The sequence below is a fragment of the Onychomys torridus genome, chromosome 5 (assembly GCF_903995425.1).
Source record: "Onychomys torridus chromosome 5, mOncTor1.1, whole genome shotgun sequence".
NCBI classification, from domain to species: Eukaryota; Metazoa; Chordata; class Mammalia; order Rodentia; family Cricetidae; genus Onychomys; species Onychomys torridus.
The window spans coordinates 48,044,073-48,060,384 of record NC_050447.1 but is presented as its reverse complement, the minus strand read 5'-3'; the positions used below and the strand labels follow the sequence as shown (position 1 = coordinate 48,060,384).

Sequence of the window (16,312 nt, the reverse complement as noted above, 5' to 3'; positions counted from 1 at the left end):
GTGGCTGGCAAGCCCCATGCCAGAGAGAAAAGCATGAGCTTGGCCTAAGAAAAGGCCTTTTGTGTCTGTCTGCAACAGTTTACCACAGGCTGAGCCCAGGGACCAGGAAGCTAAGATGGCGGCTGAAAGCCACTTGGCCCAGAGACAGGCAGGATGCTTGGCAGGAAGGAAGCCAATCAGCCTGGCTGAGGCAGCTCCTGAGGAGAAAGGGAAGGAGCAGGCAGGGAAATTGTGTGTTTGGGGGTGTGTGGGGGTATGGGGTGTGTGGTGTGGAATGTATGGGGTATATGTTGTGTAAGTTTGTTTGTGGTATATGTAGTATGTGTTGTGTGTGTGCACACGGGGTGGGGTGGGGATGGGGGTGTAGATTTAAAAAACAGTTTGTGAGTCTAAGAACTCCCAATCCTGCCGACTCCTGGGGGTGTCAGGTCAGAAAGTTTCATGGACACATGATTTTCTTTATTTGTGTTTCCTGCCCTCTCCTTCTGTTTCTCTGTAACACTCAAGGAATCCACTAAATTGCTGTGATGTTTCCTTGACTGCTCGAGCCAGAATTGTCTCCCTAACAGCATCTTTGTAGGCTTTCCCCCTGTGCAGACCCAGAGGTGGGGGTAGGGAGATGCTCTATCCACTGTCCCTTCCAGAATCCAGTCTCCAGGCCCCAGGGCTCCTGGGACAGCATACTACCCTGCGCTAGAGGCAGCTGTCTATCTCAGGATGTTGGACACCACCACACTGTAGCTACTGTGGGGCTGAGTCCTGCTCTGGCTGGAGGTCATCCTCTCTTGGCTGTATTTTCTAACATGGAGCAACTTGTAACAAGCAGGTACATCCAGGCTCTGCTGAGTGGGGGGGGGGGGGGCGGGGCGGGGCATACATTTCTGTGTCCCTGTCCAAGGGACTCTGTGGGAACTTTAGAGATGTGAGTCCCCAGGACCAGGAGACCCCTTTCTGGTGAGTCAAGGCTCAGCCAGATACGGTTGCTTTCTGTTACGTTCACCAAAGCTGGGGTAGGGAGGCTCCCAAGCTGAAAGCTCTCTCCACTGAGGCTCTGGTGTCTGTGGAAGGCCCCGGTATTTAGTGATCTTAACCTGCCCCTCGTAAGGAGCAGGAAGACTTAGGGTGGGTGTTAGCTGTCTCCAGCTTAGATAAACAACTGAGTTCTAGGTACACTTCGGCACACAGCCTTCTACTCATGCCTGGCATAGACAGAGCCATACCCCAGGCAGACCTGTAGGAAGACACCTCAGGAGAGAGGCCTCAGTCCCTCTTACCTCGGGCAGTGGGTGGCCGGCTTCTCAAAGGGGCAGAGTTGTGCAACCGTGGTGTGGCAGTCCACACCCTTTTCTGAGAACAGGAGACAAAGTGTCAGGTCAACAGAGGTCACAGGTCAACAGAGCAGAGACAGCCCCACAGCCCAGGGTGTCTGCAGGTGCCTACATCTCTCCTGCTCTCTCCATGAGAGTCTCATACTTGCCATTTGAACACTGAATCTTGCTTGCGAAACCTGCCCCCTGCTCAGCCAACTTTGACCATCCCAAGTGTGATTCTGTGTCTACACGTGGAGAAACTGGGGGGTCCTAGTGGCCACAATGGCCTGATCGCTAGCTCCTGCCTCAGATTCTGACCTCCCTGATATCTATCCCTGCCAGGATAGTGATTCTGCCCATCGAGGACTTTAAACAGCAGACCTGACGCCAACCATGACTATGGTATTCATGTAGCTGCCATGCCCCGTGTTTCTGGCTCAGCCTTTTAGAGCCAGGTTCAAATCTAAATATGCTTAGAAACCAGTGAGAGACCAAGGGGTGGTGGAGGCAGAGCCAGGCAAATCTCTGAGTTCAAGGCCAGCCTGGTCTACAGAGTGAGTGCCAGGACAGCCAGGGCTACGCAGAGAAACCCTGTCTTGGAAAACCAAAAAAAATAAAAGAAAACAAAACAAAAAAAGGAAGGGAGGAAGGAAAGAAGGGAGGGAGGAAGGGAGAGAGGGAGGGAGGAAGGGAGGGAGAGAGGGAGGGAGGAAGGAAGGAAGGGAGAGAAATGGCCTCTCTGAAGCCTCCTGACAGAGCCTTCCTGGGAACCATGGCTCAAGCTGAAATAAGTACAAAGCACACACCAAAGGGAGGGAGATTCCCTGGGAAGTCCCAAGCACCCCCCACACATCATTCTACTCCCTCGGGGCCTGGCTTGCTTACCTTTCACTTTCGACACCGTGAAGGAGCTAGAAGGCTTGTATTTGCTGAAAAGAAAAACATGAGTCAGTGCATACAGGGTACTCCTACCAGCCCACATGCCTCACACTGCCCTGTCTGAAGCATGCATGGGAACGTGAAGAGCTTAGAGTATTCTAGAGTGGGACTGTATAATCCTTGTCACCAAGGACTCTTCCAGCAGTCTGGGGAAGGCTTCAGAACTCTTCTCTCTTTCCTATTTTTTTGTTTGTTTGTTTGTTTGTTTTTCAAAACACGGTTTCTCTGTGTAGCTTTGGCTGTCATGGAACTCGCTTTGTAGACCAATCTGGCCTTATTAACTCACAGAGATCCACCTGCCTCTGCCTCCCAAGTGCTGGGATTAAAGGTGTGCGCCACCACTGCCCGGCCAGAACCCTTCTTGGAATAATACATTTCTTTTCTGGTTTCTTGATATATGTTCCAGTAGGGTTGGAATGTATAGTGTGGGCTAGCCTCAAACTCATGGTGATCCTGCTTCAGACAGAATAAAGGTTTTTAAATGCATAAGACGAAGCAGAGCCAGTGGTCAGAAGGCTAGAGAAAGATCCAGAATGGAACAGGTGACCCAACTCTTGGAGACCTCAAGAGTTAGTCAACTATACCACATGGGTTGTCTTTTGTTTTCCCATTTCCTTAGATGATTCTCAAAGTTTCAGTAACATGTGTGTGGGGGGGGTGCATGCTTGTGGAGGGCGCACTTCTTAGTGTGTGCATATATATGTGAAGGCCAGAGGTTGGCCTCAGGCACCATCCACCCTTTAGGGGTGAGGGGTGGAGGGACAGGGTCTCGTACTTACCTGGAACTCAGCAGGTAGGCTAAGCTGCCCCTGAGCTCCGGAGACCCTCCTGTCTCTGCCTCCCCAGTGCCAGGATCACCAGTACATGCCCCCACACATGGTTTTTTACACAGATCCTGGGGATCAAACTCAGGTCCTTGTGTTTGCATGGGAAGCACTTTACCAATGTGACAGCTCCCTGGCTCTCTACACTAAGAGAACCCTGTCAGGAGCCCCACACACAGGACAGGTACCTCAGGGACTCCACGCCATTTTTTTGAGATTTGACAAAGAAGGGTACCATCCCGTTCCTGGTGACATCCACCAGGCCACCTCGATCATCAATGACGCCGTAGTGGACAGCAGCCCGACATAAGCTGGAAGACTAGAGAGCAGAAAAGAGACCACACGTGTACAGTGTTCCTCTCCCAGAACCATCCGAGACACTTGTCCCTGGCTAACCAAAAGCCAAAAAGTTGGACCAAAACACACCCCTACCCAACCATTCACTGCCGTCCTGAGCCACACCTTTGTTCATACACGGCTCAAGGGCTCAGCCTAGCTGCTTAAGCCCTTCTAGCCAAGCATGCTGACCCTAGTCCTGCAGCGACATTCAGTCCTGGTTCCCAGAAGTGGCTTCAGCAGCATTTGACCCACTAGTCCATGCGGGTCAGTCCATTCAGGCATTCCAGGTTGAACCAGGACAGAACACCCGTCTCTATGGATCTCATTCGCTGTAAGCCACCTGCTGGAGTTCCCCATATACCGTGTATAGTAACACTGGACACACTCACACTTTCATAAAACAGAGATCCAAAAACCTTCGCCTTGTTGTTCAGACAGCCTGCCGGGCACTGGTACCTGATGCGTGAATAAAGAAAAGCTCGCTGGTAAAATCGCCCAGTGACATTGCCGTGTTTCCTCACTAGCTTTCTTACCGAATTCAGAAATGCCACCGATGGATCCCACTGATATGAACAACTATGTGTGTTTCTGTGTGTATGTGTGGGTGCCTGCAGATGCCAGACAGCTGGTTAGATCCCTTGGAGAGGCAGTTACATGTGTTTGTGAGCCACCAGTATGCGTGCTGGGATTCAAACCCTGGTCTCCATGTACAGCAGCCATTCCTAATGCTGAACCATCCTCTCTCTAGCCCATCTGTTTGTTTTGGGACTGAGTCTTCCCTTGTGGCCCAGGCTGGCCTGAAACTCCTCAAATATGTGATGATCTCCTGCCTCTGCTCCTCAGGATTAGGATGACAGATGTACACTACCGTGTGTGTGTGTGTGTGTGTGTGTGTGTGTGTGTGTGTGTGTGTGTGTGTGGTGAGCGAGAATGGTAGCCAAAGGTCAATGCCAGATGTCTTCTTTGATCACTCTCCACCTTATTTTTTGGGACAAGTCTCTTTGAACCTGGGGCTCACCGGTTAGGTGGGAAGACTAGCTGGTAAATACTTGGAGTCCCCCTGCCTGTGCTTCCTCCCTCCAGCCCTGGGGTTACAGACCCACATCCAGCTTTCTCATGAGAACTCTGGTTCTCACACTTGCACAACAAGCCTTCACCTGTACTGAGCTGTTCCCCCAGTCCAAGGTTTGCTGTTTAATGAGGTTAACAAACAATGAGGCCCTGTTCACCACAGACCAAAAGCTAACCTACAGGAAAGCCTTCAAGTTCATGTCCACAGACCCTCCAACTTCCCTTGTAAAGATGTATAAGCCGAATAAAAAGTAAGCAAGTTTGCAGGCGGTGGTGGTGCACGCCTTTGATTCCAGAACTCGGGAGGCAGAGACTGGCGGATCTCTGTGAGTTCGAGGCCAGCCTGGGCTACAGAGTGAGTTCCAGGAAAGGAGCAAAGCTACACAGAGAAACCCTGTCTCGAAAAACAAAACAAAACCAAAAAAGTCAGCAAGTACCCAGCCGTACATCAAGTGTACCAGGACTTTAAGGACAAAGGCACAGCCAAACATAGCTTTGTGTCACCATGTGTCAGCTTGTTCAGTAGCTACTTACAGCGAAGGGTCTGAGGAATACTGGTGGACTTTGGAGAATGATCAGTGACCGCATGAACAGGACTGGCCTCAGCCATATAGATGGGGAGGGGGCATGCCAAGCTCAGGAGTGTTGGGGATGCTGGTTTTCTTTTTTTTTTTTCCTTTATGGATTATTATTTTCTGAATTATACAATGAGTTAAAATATATTTTAAAGCCAGGGGTTATGGGGAAGCCCAGTGGATGTTACTTCTACAGTAAGGCTGGGCTGCCACTGTTTGTGGTTGGGGTTGTGTTACCCTGGCTGACTGGAAGCCTCTGGAGCCTCTGTAGACAGATGCTCAGCTTCTTCCTGCCCAGGGAATGCAGCCTCATCTTCTGCTGAGCTTAGACAACTCCAGAGCTCTCATAAGATGTGGTCCAGGCGTACCTGCTCGCTACCCAGTTCACCCAGTGCAGACAGCAAATACCGCCTGGGGTTTGGGTGTGTCGTCCCACCACATCTGGCTTGTGTCACTAACGCTCAATGGTTTCCTCCCGGAGGACAGTACTGCAGAGACTTTCACAGCTGGGCAGGACACCCAGTGAGTGTGCCCCTGGGAAAGCCACATCCTGGCTACTGTTTCATGTCACTCCTTGTGTGAGTGAAGGACTCTCCCACAGAATGGACTTCAGGTCCATTGGGTGATATGGACCTTCTCCTTTCAATGGGTGCTTCAATTAACTCCCCTTAGCTCTTGACAGACTCAGACTGTGCCAGCACCCCTGGGCAGAGGCCTTGAGTGACACTCTCTAAATACTGCCCTAGATGAGACTAACACCCCTCAGGGAACAGGACTCATGTTCTGTGGGGGAGTCCCCCCCCCCATCCTTAGAGACTACAGGCTGCTGGCTAAACCTGGGTTGGCTTGAAGCCAGCCCCAAGGGCAGGATTCACACCAAGGGGTCAGCCACAAACTGAAGTGAGAGCTGGCTTGCGGGCATCCATCAGGATTGAGATACACTGGTGACAATAAGGGGTTTCATGTCTACTATTCCCATAATGCACTTCATGAGATCCCCTGCAGGGTGTAGCCCTTTCTGGGCCAGAGACAAAGCACTCGGCAGTAATGTGTGCCCAGCAGGGTTATTTTAGGATAGACTGGTTATTTTAGGATACTATCCCCAGTTTTGGTTATTCCCACTGGCATTTGATAGAGATCAAGGTGTTGGAGGTTGCTCAAAATTCCCTAATATACAGGGTATCCCACCTTAATGTCTCATGTACCCTAGGCATGACAGATGAAAAAAATCTGGTGACATGTGACAGAGATAGATCATTCGTCAGCCAAAGGCTCAATCTGAGGCGGTGACAGTGGGTGACAGTGGGTGTCATGGTTGGGGATAGCAGAATGCCATAGTGGGGGCGGGGGGGGAAGGGGGCGCAAGAAGTGTCAGGGTCAGTCTGGGTGCACACAGTAACTTCTAGCTCAATCTGGTGTGTGTTTGTGTGTTGTGCTAACGGTATGAGTACCATTGTCCCATGTTTCCAGGAGGCTCAGTGTAGGAAGCAAGGCTTTGGCAGATCATGTGACTGATTGTGTCTCAGGAGGGTCCCTAGGGCAGCTAGCCCAGCCCAGCCCAGCCCAGCTCAATCCAGCCCAGCCCAGCCCAGCCCAGCCCAGCCCAGCCCAATCCCAGCCCAGCCCAGCCCAGCCCAATCCAGCCCAGCCCAGCCCAGCCCAATCCAGCCCAGCCCAGCCCAATCCAGCCCAATCCAGCCCAGCCCAGCCCAGCCCAGCCCAGCCCAGCTCAGCCCAGCCTAGCTCAGCCCAGCCTAGCCCAGCTCAGCCCAGCCCAATCCAGCCCAGCCCAGCCCAGCCCAGCCCAACCCAATCCAGCCCAGCCCAGCCCAATCCAGCCCAGTCCAGCCCAATCCAGCCCAATCCAGCCCAGCCCAGCCCAGCCCTGCTCAGCCCAGCCCAGCCCTCCTCACCTGTTACACGTGGAACCCTTGCATGTATCCTTCATCTTGGTGTCACAGCGGACTACTTGGGCTAGGAGAGACATGGGAAGGGGGACCATGAGACCAGGAGAGTAAATCTGGGTTAGAAGACCGCTCCCCCATTCCAAAGGATATTCTGGAATGCTCTGGAATCCATACCATAACTAGAGCAAGAGCAGTATACCTCTTGGCTGTGGGCTTCCGTGGGAGGCTTGAACAGCAGAAATAAATAGATTTTATTTATATTTCTTTTTTTTTTTCCCTCGTCATTTTTAAAGACAGGTTTTCACTATTAGTCCAGGCTGGCCTCAAACTTGAAATCTTCCTGCCTCGGCCTCCAGTATGCTGGGATGACAGGCCTCCATCATTATAGAGCTCTAGAGGCACTGTGACCTTCATAAGTTATTTCCACTGAGATCCAACTACCACCCTTAAGCAGGGGAGACAGGGGCAATGTCCCCCCCCAAAAGGTTCTTGTGAGCATTAAATAAAAAAATCATGTGACCATGAAGGTTGCCTGATACACACTGAGTCCCCATAGCCCCACCTGGCTTACAAAGGTTGGGATATACAAGGGGCATGGCTTGTGGAGCACGGACTATACCCAGGGGTGGGGTCTAAATAAGGTCTAGGTGTAGGGGGTGGACTCCTAGGCAGCAGGGCCTGCAAGAGCCCTCATTGCAGCCTGGATACATGGATCCTGGGGATTGGGAGCAGTTTGCGCTGGTCTCAAAGTGCGGGAGCCGTTTGCTGACTCTGGGTGGCTCACTCATGGACCTCCAATCCATCTATTCGGTGAGCCCGTCACAGCTATCCCCCATATGGTGGATGAGTGAATGGAGCCTTAAAGAGTCAAGAAAGGGACTGATCTGAGAGGCAGAACCTGGGAAAGGATGCATGGACCATGCACCGACCTAGATGGCGCACTGATTTCTGAGTGGCCAGGATATCCAGGAGAAGCCCAGCTTCATCCAAGAGTTGAAAGACTCGGGGGGGGAAATACAGCATTAAAGTATGTGCCTTGGGGTGGGGTGTGTGGCTCAGTGGGTACAGCATTTGCCTTGCGTTCAGGAAGCCCTGAGTTATGTCCTAGGTACCACATAAGTGAGACGTGGTGGGTGTAGAAGAAGAATGAGGGGTTCAAGGTCACCCTTGTCTACATACCAAGTTCAAAAGCAGTCTGGGCCCCAGGAGACTCTGCCTTCAAACAAATAAACAAACAAAAACAACAACATCCTGCCTGGGGAAAAGCAGCAGCCTCCTGTTTGGTTTACTTCAGTGACTGAAAAGCATCATTTTCAAATAAGAATTGGTGTTGCACCCCAGCCAGCTCCGCCCCACCATCTACCTGTTGCCGGGTACACAGCTCCCCTTCTCCACCTAGCAAAGGTGGCTGGGGCAGGTACCCCAGAGGTTGGGAACATCGACTCACTCATGAAGTTGATGGTTGGGGTCTTCTTGGGCTTTGAGGGTCTGACCACCCTGGGCTGAACCCAGACGTGTGTTTCCTCAGGAGCAGGGGCCAATTCCACCTCGTTCATCTCATCCGCCTCCGGTTTCTGACTGTAAGGCTCTTCTGACAGAGGTAAGGGAGAAAGAGAACATTCTGGGTTCAACCAAGATGCTCTTGGGTTTGGTTTTGTTGTTAAGACTGGGTTTTGCTGTGTAGAGCAGGCTGGCCTCAAAGTCATAAAGATCCACTTGCCTCTGCCGCTCACATGCTAGGATTAAAGGTTTGCACTATCACCAATGGATGGATCCGTCTGTAAAATGCTCTTTGGAAAAAGCACCCTACAGACTAAGCTCTGAGATTTGGCTTCACAAAGAATCGTTTCAACTAGAGAGAGGAGGTTGTGCTGTGGACAGGCCTGCCCAGGTGGAATTCTACCAGCCATGTGAGGACGGATGGTCAGCTCACATCCATGTTTACTTTGGACCTTGGAGAAGTAGCCCTGGGTGGGGGTGGGGTGCAGCACCCACACCTGGATGCCAGAATGGTCACTTGTCTTACCTCCTCTTCCCCACAATCATCTGCCCCTGTCCCTAATCACAGCCTCAAAGCTGTAGCTGACTCTGAGGTCCCTCTGATTTCTGGTTTTGTTGGGGCACAGTCACAGAGACTGGCACCACACATCTACCCCTAGAGACAGGAACCACTCACCTGGCTCAAGCCTCAGTTCAGCAATGGAGATTTACTGTCTTAATGTTGGACCTGGCTAGATAGAGTGGCTCATGCCTGTAACCTCAGCATGCAGGAGGCTGAAGCAGGAGGATTGCTTCAAGTTCAAGGCCAGCCTGGCTATAAAGTAAGTAACATGACAATCTAGCCCACATTATGAGACCCTGTGCCCTAACTGGCTTTCTATTGATGTGATAAACACCCTGACCAAAAGTAGCTTAGGGAGGAGAGGATTTATTTGGCTGACAGTTCAGTGAGGGAAGCCAAAGCAAGAACCTGGAGGCAGGAGCTGATGCAGGGCCCATGGAGGAGTGTGGCTTACTGTCTTGCTCTCCATGGCTTGCTCAGCCTGCTTTCTTATACAACTCAAGACCACCAGTCCAGGGGTGGTACCATTCACAGTAGGCTGGGCCTTCCCACATCAATCATTAATCAAGAAAATGCCCCCACAGGCACACCTACTGGCCAAGCCGACAGAAGCATTTTCCCAATAGAGGTTCCCTCTTCCCAGGTTGTGTCAAGTTGACTAAAAACAAAAACAAAAAACCCTAACCAGTATACTCTATTTTAAAGAACTCCAAGGGAGGGACATGTGGCACAGACCTGCAATCTTCACATTACAGAGGCTGAGGAGGGAGAATTGTGAGTTCAAGGCAGCCTGGACTACATAACGAGATCCTGTCTCAAAAAGCATTAGACCAGGTACACAGAACTCTCCAAAGCCCCAGCCCCTTCCACACACCTCAAAGGAAGCTCCCTGACATCCAATAAACCCACTGAACACACCTCCCTCACTGCCTCTTTGCAGCTCAACCCACCCACCTTAACCTCGTTTATTAACACTCCTTCCATAGGCACGCTCCCGAAGCTGGCAGTCTCCTTCATAAGAAAATGTCATCTCTGGGGCAGAGTTGGATATCAGTGTATGTGCTTGGGCCAAGACTATTTCAAGGAGGGAAAACGAAGCACCCACAGGCCTCTCTGATTCCACAGAGGCCCATCATCCTCAAGGGCTACTGTCTCTCCTGGAGCAAAGCACCGTCTTCACAGAGGGGCAGCCTGGGTCTTGATGTCCCCTGCCACCATGACAGGTATCCAAATGAAGGGCCCCTGCCTTTCTAGGTAGAGAGCACTGGGGAAGTGAGTGGGGACTAACTCGTCCCAGGCTAGCCCTGGCCTGAGAGGAGAAGGGATAGGAAAAAACAGAAATAAAAAGGCATGCATAGGGCTGGTGCTACCAGGAACCCCAGCTTCATGGTCCCACTGTACCCCCAACACCCCATACATAGGAGAAGTTCAACAAACAAAATTCCGAGTGAACGAGTGACTCAGACCCCACCCACTGAGAGCCAAGGAAAAAGAACACCCACCAACAAGGTCTGAGGCTGCCAAGGCTGGAATTCCCAAGGCACAGTAGCACCAACTCCGGGCTGAACCTCCACTCAGTCCCTAGGCTACACAGGCAGACTCTACACCCGTCCCATCAGTGTGGCCATTCACAGCCTGTTGCTCACAGCCAGGCTGTCTGGGGGTGAGCTGAGTTTCTTCCATTGGCTTTAGGATCTGATGACTTTAAAGGCAAGCTTTACTGAGAGAAATCTAGTTTGGGAGGGTCTGAGGTGGCTCGCTCTTTCAGAGCAAGGGCAGGTGGTCCTGGTCCCCAGCCCCACACATGAAAATGGAAAGCTGAAAAACATGCACCCAATCCCCTCTGTGAGATACCCTAGGGATGTGTGACCCATAGGGACTTGGGTACTTCCTGGTAACCATCCCTGCACAGACCAGGCAAGCTCTGTTCACTCCCAGGATATTCAACAACACACCGTCTGCTCCAAGCCAGTGGTCTCAGGTCCCCCTGGCTCTGTGAAAGGTGACATCACATCTGAGCAACCAGCCCTGCCCCAGTTCTTCATCTTCCTGTCATAAGGGACACGGCAACCGCTTCACATAGGAGGAAACTGAGGCTCAGAGAGGCAAGGGAATGTAAAAGAGACCCATCTGGGGTCACAGAGCTGGGATTAGCTGGACCGGAAGTTGAGTACCTCCCCAGCCTATTATCCTCCATAGAGAGGTACTGGATAGAATGAAACTTCTGTCCTTATCCTTAAATCCTCGTGTCCTCATTATAGGTCATGGCCTTAAGGGTGCCACGGCACACCCTTATTTAGTGGCTTATGTAGATAAGCTGAGTTAGGGGAGGTTTTCTGCATGGTTAGCTAAGAAAACAAGAATGTCTGCCAAGTCAAGTTGGGTGTTTTCCACCACAAATAAAAGAAATAAGCACACGGGCACCGAGGGACGGGTAGGCTAGTGTCTGGGGGCTCTGTGTGCTCTGACTTCTTGAAAGAGCCCTCTGTGGAGGGGAGGGTCTGTTTATTCCCCAGCATGCAGGACACACCTGCCCAATGCCCCGAAGTGTGCCAGCAGCTGTAATAACAGGGCAAACAAGTTCCTGAGGAGTTTGGGGGGTCATGAGAACATGGTGGCAGGTGCATGTCTGCCTGGCACCCAGAGACTCCCTGGAGACAAGGACATCAGAATTGTATCCAGGGAAGAGCTGTCATGGGAACTTGGCACAAGGCAGTTCATGGGACAGACTACAGGTAGACCCACACACCCAGGGGTCTGAATTGTCCCGCTTCTGTGCCAGCCCTCTGGTAGTGCCATCAGCTAGCTGGAGAGGCAGAGAGCCTGGTCTTCTATGAACTAGGACCTCTGCTATTCCACATGCCAGAGCTCCACGGACTGACCCCGTGTCCATCTCCGGGACAGGACAGGAAAGAGGGTCACCGCTGCACACCCACCCTCCCCTGCAGCAGAGCCTGCCCACTCCCTACCTTGTCAGCTCTGGCCAGTTATTGGAGCCAAACAGAACATAAATCTCAGCCACAGATATTGCTCAGCTGGGGAACCCCTCCCTCAGACATTGCTCAGATGAGGAGCATCCCTCCACTTCTGAGACACAACTTCTGAGAGCCAGAACTATTCCAGGATGTCAAGTGCACGTTAAGTGTGAGAATGTGTGGTGTCCATGGTGAGAGGAAAAATGGATGCTTTCTAAGCAGCCCTGTGTGAGCCACCAGAGCCACAGACAGAAAGAAGCCTGTCCCTCAGGCATCATTGACAGCAGTCACTCTCAAAAAGATAAGGGAATACGTCGGACAAGGGTACCAGTGCCTGTGTCTGATTGGGTGAAACTCAAGCCAAGCTAACTGCTTGTTTTGAGTTCCATGTTAATCATCTGGATTTTGCTGGGCAGTAGTGGCGCAAGCCTTTTTTAATTCCAGTACTTGGGAGGCAGGGGCAGGCAGATCTCTATGAGTTCAAGGCCAGCCTGGTCTACAAAGTGAGTTTCATGATAGTCGGGGCCACAGAGAAACCCTGTCTCAAAAAACAAAAAAACAAACAAAAAAATCACCTGAAATTTTTGTGCGGGACGTTTTGGGGAGATCCCAGGAGGTCAACACAGAGTACTGCTATGTAGCCTAGGCTGATCTCAAATTCGTGGCAATCCTCCTGCCTCAGTTACCAAGTGCTGGGATGGCAGGTGTGAGCCACCACCTCTGACTTACAACCCTCTGTCTTAAGCAGACCGCACATGCTAAGGAAGGCGAGGAGGGAGTCTGAATCCAGGATGTCCACTGTCCACTAGGGCCAAGCCAAGGAGTTGCCTGGGGGCAGGGTGCATCTCAGGACAGTGGGGTCTGCAGGGGCCAAAGGCAGAGAGCAGAGGGGCACAGAACTAAACAATGGCAGGGGTGGCTGCAGGGGTGAGTCTGGGTCTGACTTTATTTCCATTTCAGCCATCACCATCTGTGGCCCAAGGGTAAAGCCACACCAGGGCTGGGGCCCTCGCGACACCTACCTTTGAAGCACAGGTTGTTCTGGCAGCCACCTCCATAGCTGGGTGGGCACTCAGAGCAGGGACGGCCATGCTTGTAGGGAGCCTCACCAATCCAGTTTCCCCTGGAGACAGACCAGGAACACCATGAACCCCACCCATCCTTTAGGCCCCGGGGCCTACTAGGGAACCTCAAACAGAGCCCCCGATGCTGGGAGAAGGACACAATCCTGGTACAGGAAAGGCAGCTTCTTGGCCTCCCCTTCCAGTGCCAGTCAGCCAGGGGGCTCTGGGCACCATGATGAGACCCTGTCACTGAGCACTGTCTAAGGAAGGGCTCCCTGGGTGACTCATCTGAGCGATCTCAGACAGTGTCCCCTACCCTGAGGTGGCTCATTAATCATACAGTGGGTAGCCACCATTGGGCAAGGCTCTTGATAGTGTCTTTAAAGCAACGAGCCCACGGGGGGGGGGGGGGGGGGGGGGGGGGTTCTGTGGTTGCTTTCTAGGGAGGTAGGGGTTCCTGCTAGAGTCACCGAGAGACTGTACAGACTCCTCTATGCACCCTGTGGCCCACTCCAACCGCCCAAAAGTGATGACCTCACTGAGCGAAGGAGGGAGGTGGTCCACACTGGGGGAGGGGTCCTGCCCCCTCCTCTTCCACGCTCACAGTCCACCCCCACCTCTATAGACCCATCTGGACAGTTGGAACAGCCTCTGGGCATTGGTGTGGACCCCACAGTTCTAACCATGCAAGTATTTGAGCTGGGGACACACAATGGAGAACACTGAGCTGAACCTCAGTGGGACATCAAGCATGGACTGAAATGCCACCCACTGTTCATGGGAGAACCTGATGGTCTCCTCAGAAAGCTGAGTCTCCACAGGGGTTTGTCCTGCTCTGCAAGACCAGTTCTCCTCAGTACACTGGACTCTTTCCTCAACAATAGATCATACCTCTAGGCTTTCAGGCCCATAAGAACAGAGACCAGTCAGTATTCATAGGGACTGGGTGACCTCTCTAGCCAGGCAGTAGATAGCCAGGCTTCAAAACCTCCAATGAGATCATGGATGGCACTCTCCTTACAGAGGACGTTGGGGCAAGAATCAGGCTCATCTTGTACCATTCCCAGCTCTTGGTCATTGTTCCCTCCCTAGTTCTGTGATGGTGACCTGACCATCTCAGAGACAGGGAATGCCTCTTGGAAGGAAAGGCCCTGGACAGCATGGGATATCATACAGCAGTCAAAAGTGACTAGGGAACAAACTGACCAGGCAACGCCTCCTCCATTCACAACAAAGCCCAACCTCCCCTGTGGCCACATTTTGATACGGGCCTTTAGGAAAGTAACTAAGGTTAATGGAAGCAGGAGAGTGGAGCCCTGCTCCAGTAGGACCTGTACCCTCTCGAGAAGAGTCCCAAAGCACATGCTCACATTTTGCCGTCTCTCATGGCCACGTGTGCACACAGCAGGAAGATGAGTACCTATAAGCCAGGGAAGATCTCCCCAGAATCAGTGCCTCCAGGCCTTCATTCTAGATGTCTACCCTCTCCAACAGGCCATGACATGAGCAAGTGTTTGCCATCAGGGCCTAGCCTGAGGTGGTCACTACAGGTCCTAGGCTGGTTAAGCAGAAGACCATGATGCTATGGTGCCTTTACCAAAAAAGGTGAGTGAACAGTGCCAGGGAAGGGAAATTTTTTATTTCTGTTAAAAATCTTTTTATGGGATTGGGGATTTAGCTCAGTGGTAGAGCACTTGCCTAGCAAGCACAAGGCCCTGGGTTCGATATTCAGCTAAAAAAAAAAATCTTTTCATATATATATTTAGTGTGTGTGTGTGTGTGTGTGTGTGTGTGTGTGTGCGCGCGCGTGCATGTGAGAGTTGGTTTTTCTCCTTCCACTATGTGGGTCCTGGGGATCAAACTCAGGTCCTCAGACTTCAAGGCAGGTCCCTTTACCTCCTGAGCCATCTCACTGGCCCCAAGAGTTATGTTTCTGATCAGAGCTGCCAGCGTTTTTAAACATAAAGATTTGTCCAAGTGGTCCCTCACTTTCTACCTTCAACGGTGCTAGGCATCGCCTTGGGGACCAGAGCCTGCTGGAGTGTAGCGCCTGCTCAGCCCCAAAGCCCCACGCTCCATGGTTCTCCACAGCCTTTTCCCTCTCGACCCCACAGCTCCTGACCCCCCACCTCACTCCACCTCCTCTGGCCTGCTTCACTCCTCCAGTAAGTAAGCATGTCAGAGAAGCCACCACAGTGCCTGTGCCCGTGCAGGGATGGCGGCCAGCAGCACTGTTCAAACCACAGACTACAAATGGGTAAGTGACTTTGTGCTCTGCACACATCTGTGCAGTGAGCCACTGGGTGAGTGACACACTGTGACAGGCATGCTGAGGAGAGAGCCGTATCCTGGGCAGACCTGGTGTGGCCTCTTCAGGAAGGGAAGTAGAAGCCAGTCTGGTAGGAGGGCATGTCTTCTGGGACTCCATCTGTGGCTCCATTTCAGAGAAAACAGCACTACTTCCCCCCCTCCCCTTCCCCCCCCCCGCCCCCCCCCCCCCCCAGCCTTTATCTTTTACTTTCTCTTGCCCTGCTCCTCTCCCCGTTCCGTCTCTTCCTCCTGCCAGACAACAACTATTCTTGCTTGTACTGCCTTGGGAGATGACTCATAAAACCAGGGAGCCATTGTGGTCCCCCTTGTCTATGATTGATCCAATTCTGGCCACTGACATTTTGTGGGGAAATGCCGATGGTCACAAGTATTTCTGCATTTCTACTATGTGAAGTAGAATCGTATGGGAAGACACAGTGCTGGAGCTCTGCAGCCACCTTGGGGCCAGGGGGGCCTTCAAAAGGGCCCAAGTCCTTGTTGACTCTCCTAACCATTTAGACCAGTTTTAGCTAGTTCCCCTGTGGTAAACAAGTGCATCCCAGCCAGCTTGTAGGTCCAAGACAACGCAGTCTTACTTTGGAGAATAATTGCAGACGAGATACACAGCATTCTCCCAAATGTCTCCCCAGACGTTCATGCTCCGACAGGTGTGCACAGCACAGCCAACCTTGTTGGTGGTGGCCCAGACCATCTGAAAAGACAGCACTGTGTTACAGCGCAGGGACAGGCTGCCCCGGGGCAACTCTGGTATATAGGGCACCAGAGAAGGGCAATCCACTGGGGGAGAGCACATGCCTTTAAAAAACAAGCTATATGCACACAATGGTGAAAAGCCTCAGCCATGTAAATTGCCATAGAAGTTTCCAGAGCTTACTCCAAGTTTCTCATCTCATGAACTCATCCATAGCAAGCAGC

At 52.0% G+C, this 16,312-nt stretch overlaps 1 protein-coding gene across 1 annotated transcript in view; it reads right to left on the bottom strand.

Annotated features, from left to right (window-relative positions):
- Positions 1–16,312, bottom strand: part of Crispld2 (cysteine rich secretory protein LCCL domain containing 2) — a 55,889-nt gene that overhangs the window by 19,700 nt on the left and 19,877 nt on the right. Inside the window, exons 5-12 of the mRNA XM_036188218.1 lie at positions 15,973–16,088; positions 13,025–13,125; positions 8,413–8,556; positions 6,972–7,032; positions 3,802–3,868; positions 3,262–3,392; positions 2,196–2,239; positions 1,275–1,347 (exon numbers count right to left, since the gene is read on the bottom strand). Coding sequence (XP_036044111.1) covers positions 1,275–1,347; positions 2,196–2,239; positions 3,262–3,392; positions 3,802–3,868; positions 6,972–7,032; positions 8,413–8,556; positions 13,025–13,125; positions 15,973–16,088 — 737 coding nt within the window. The remainder of the gene's footprint in view (positions 1–1,274; positions 1,348–2,195; positions 2,240–3,261; positions 3,393–3,801; positions 3,869–6,971; positions 7,033–8,412; positions 8,557–13,024; positions 13,126–15,972; positions 16,089–16,312) is intronic.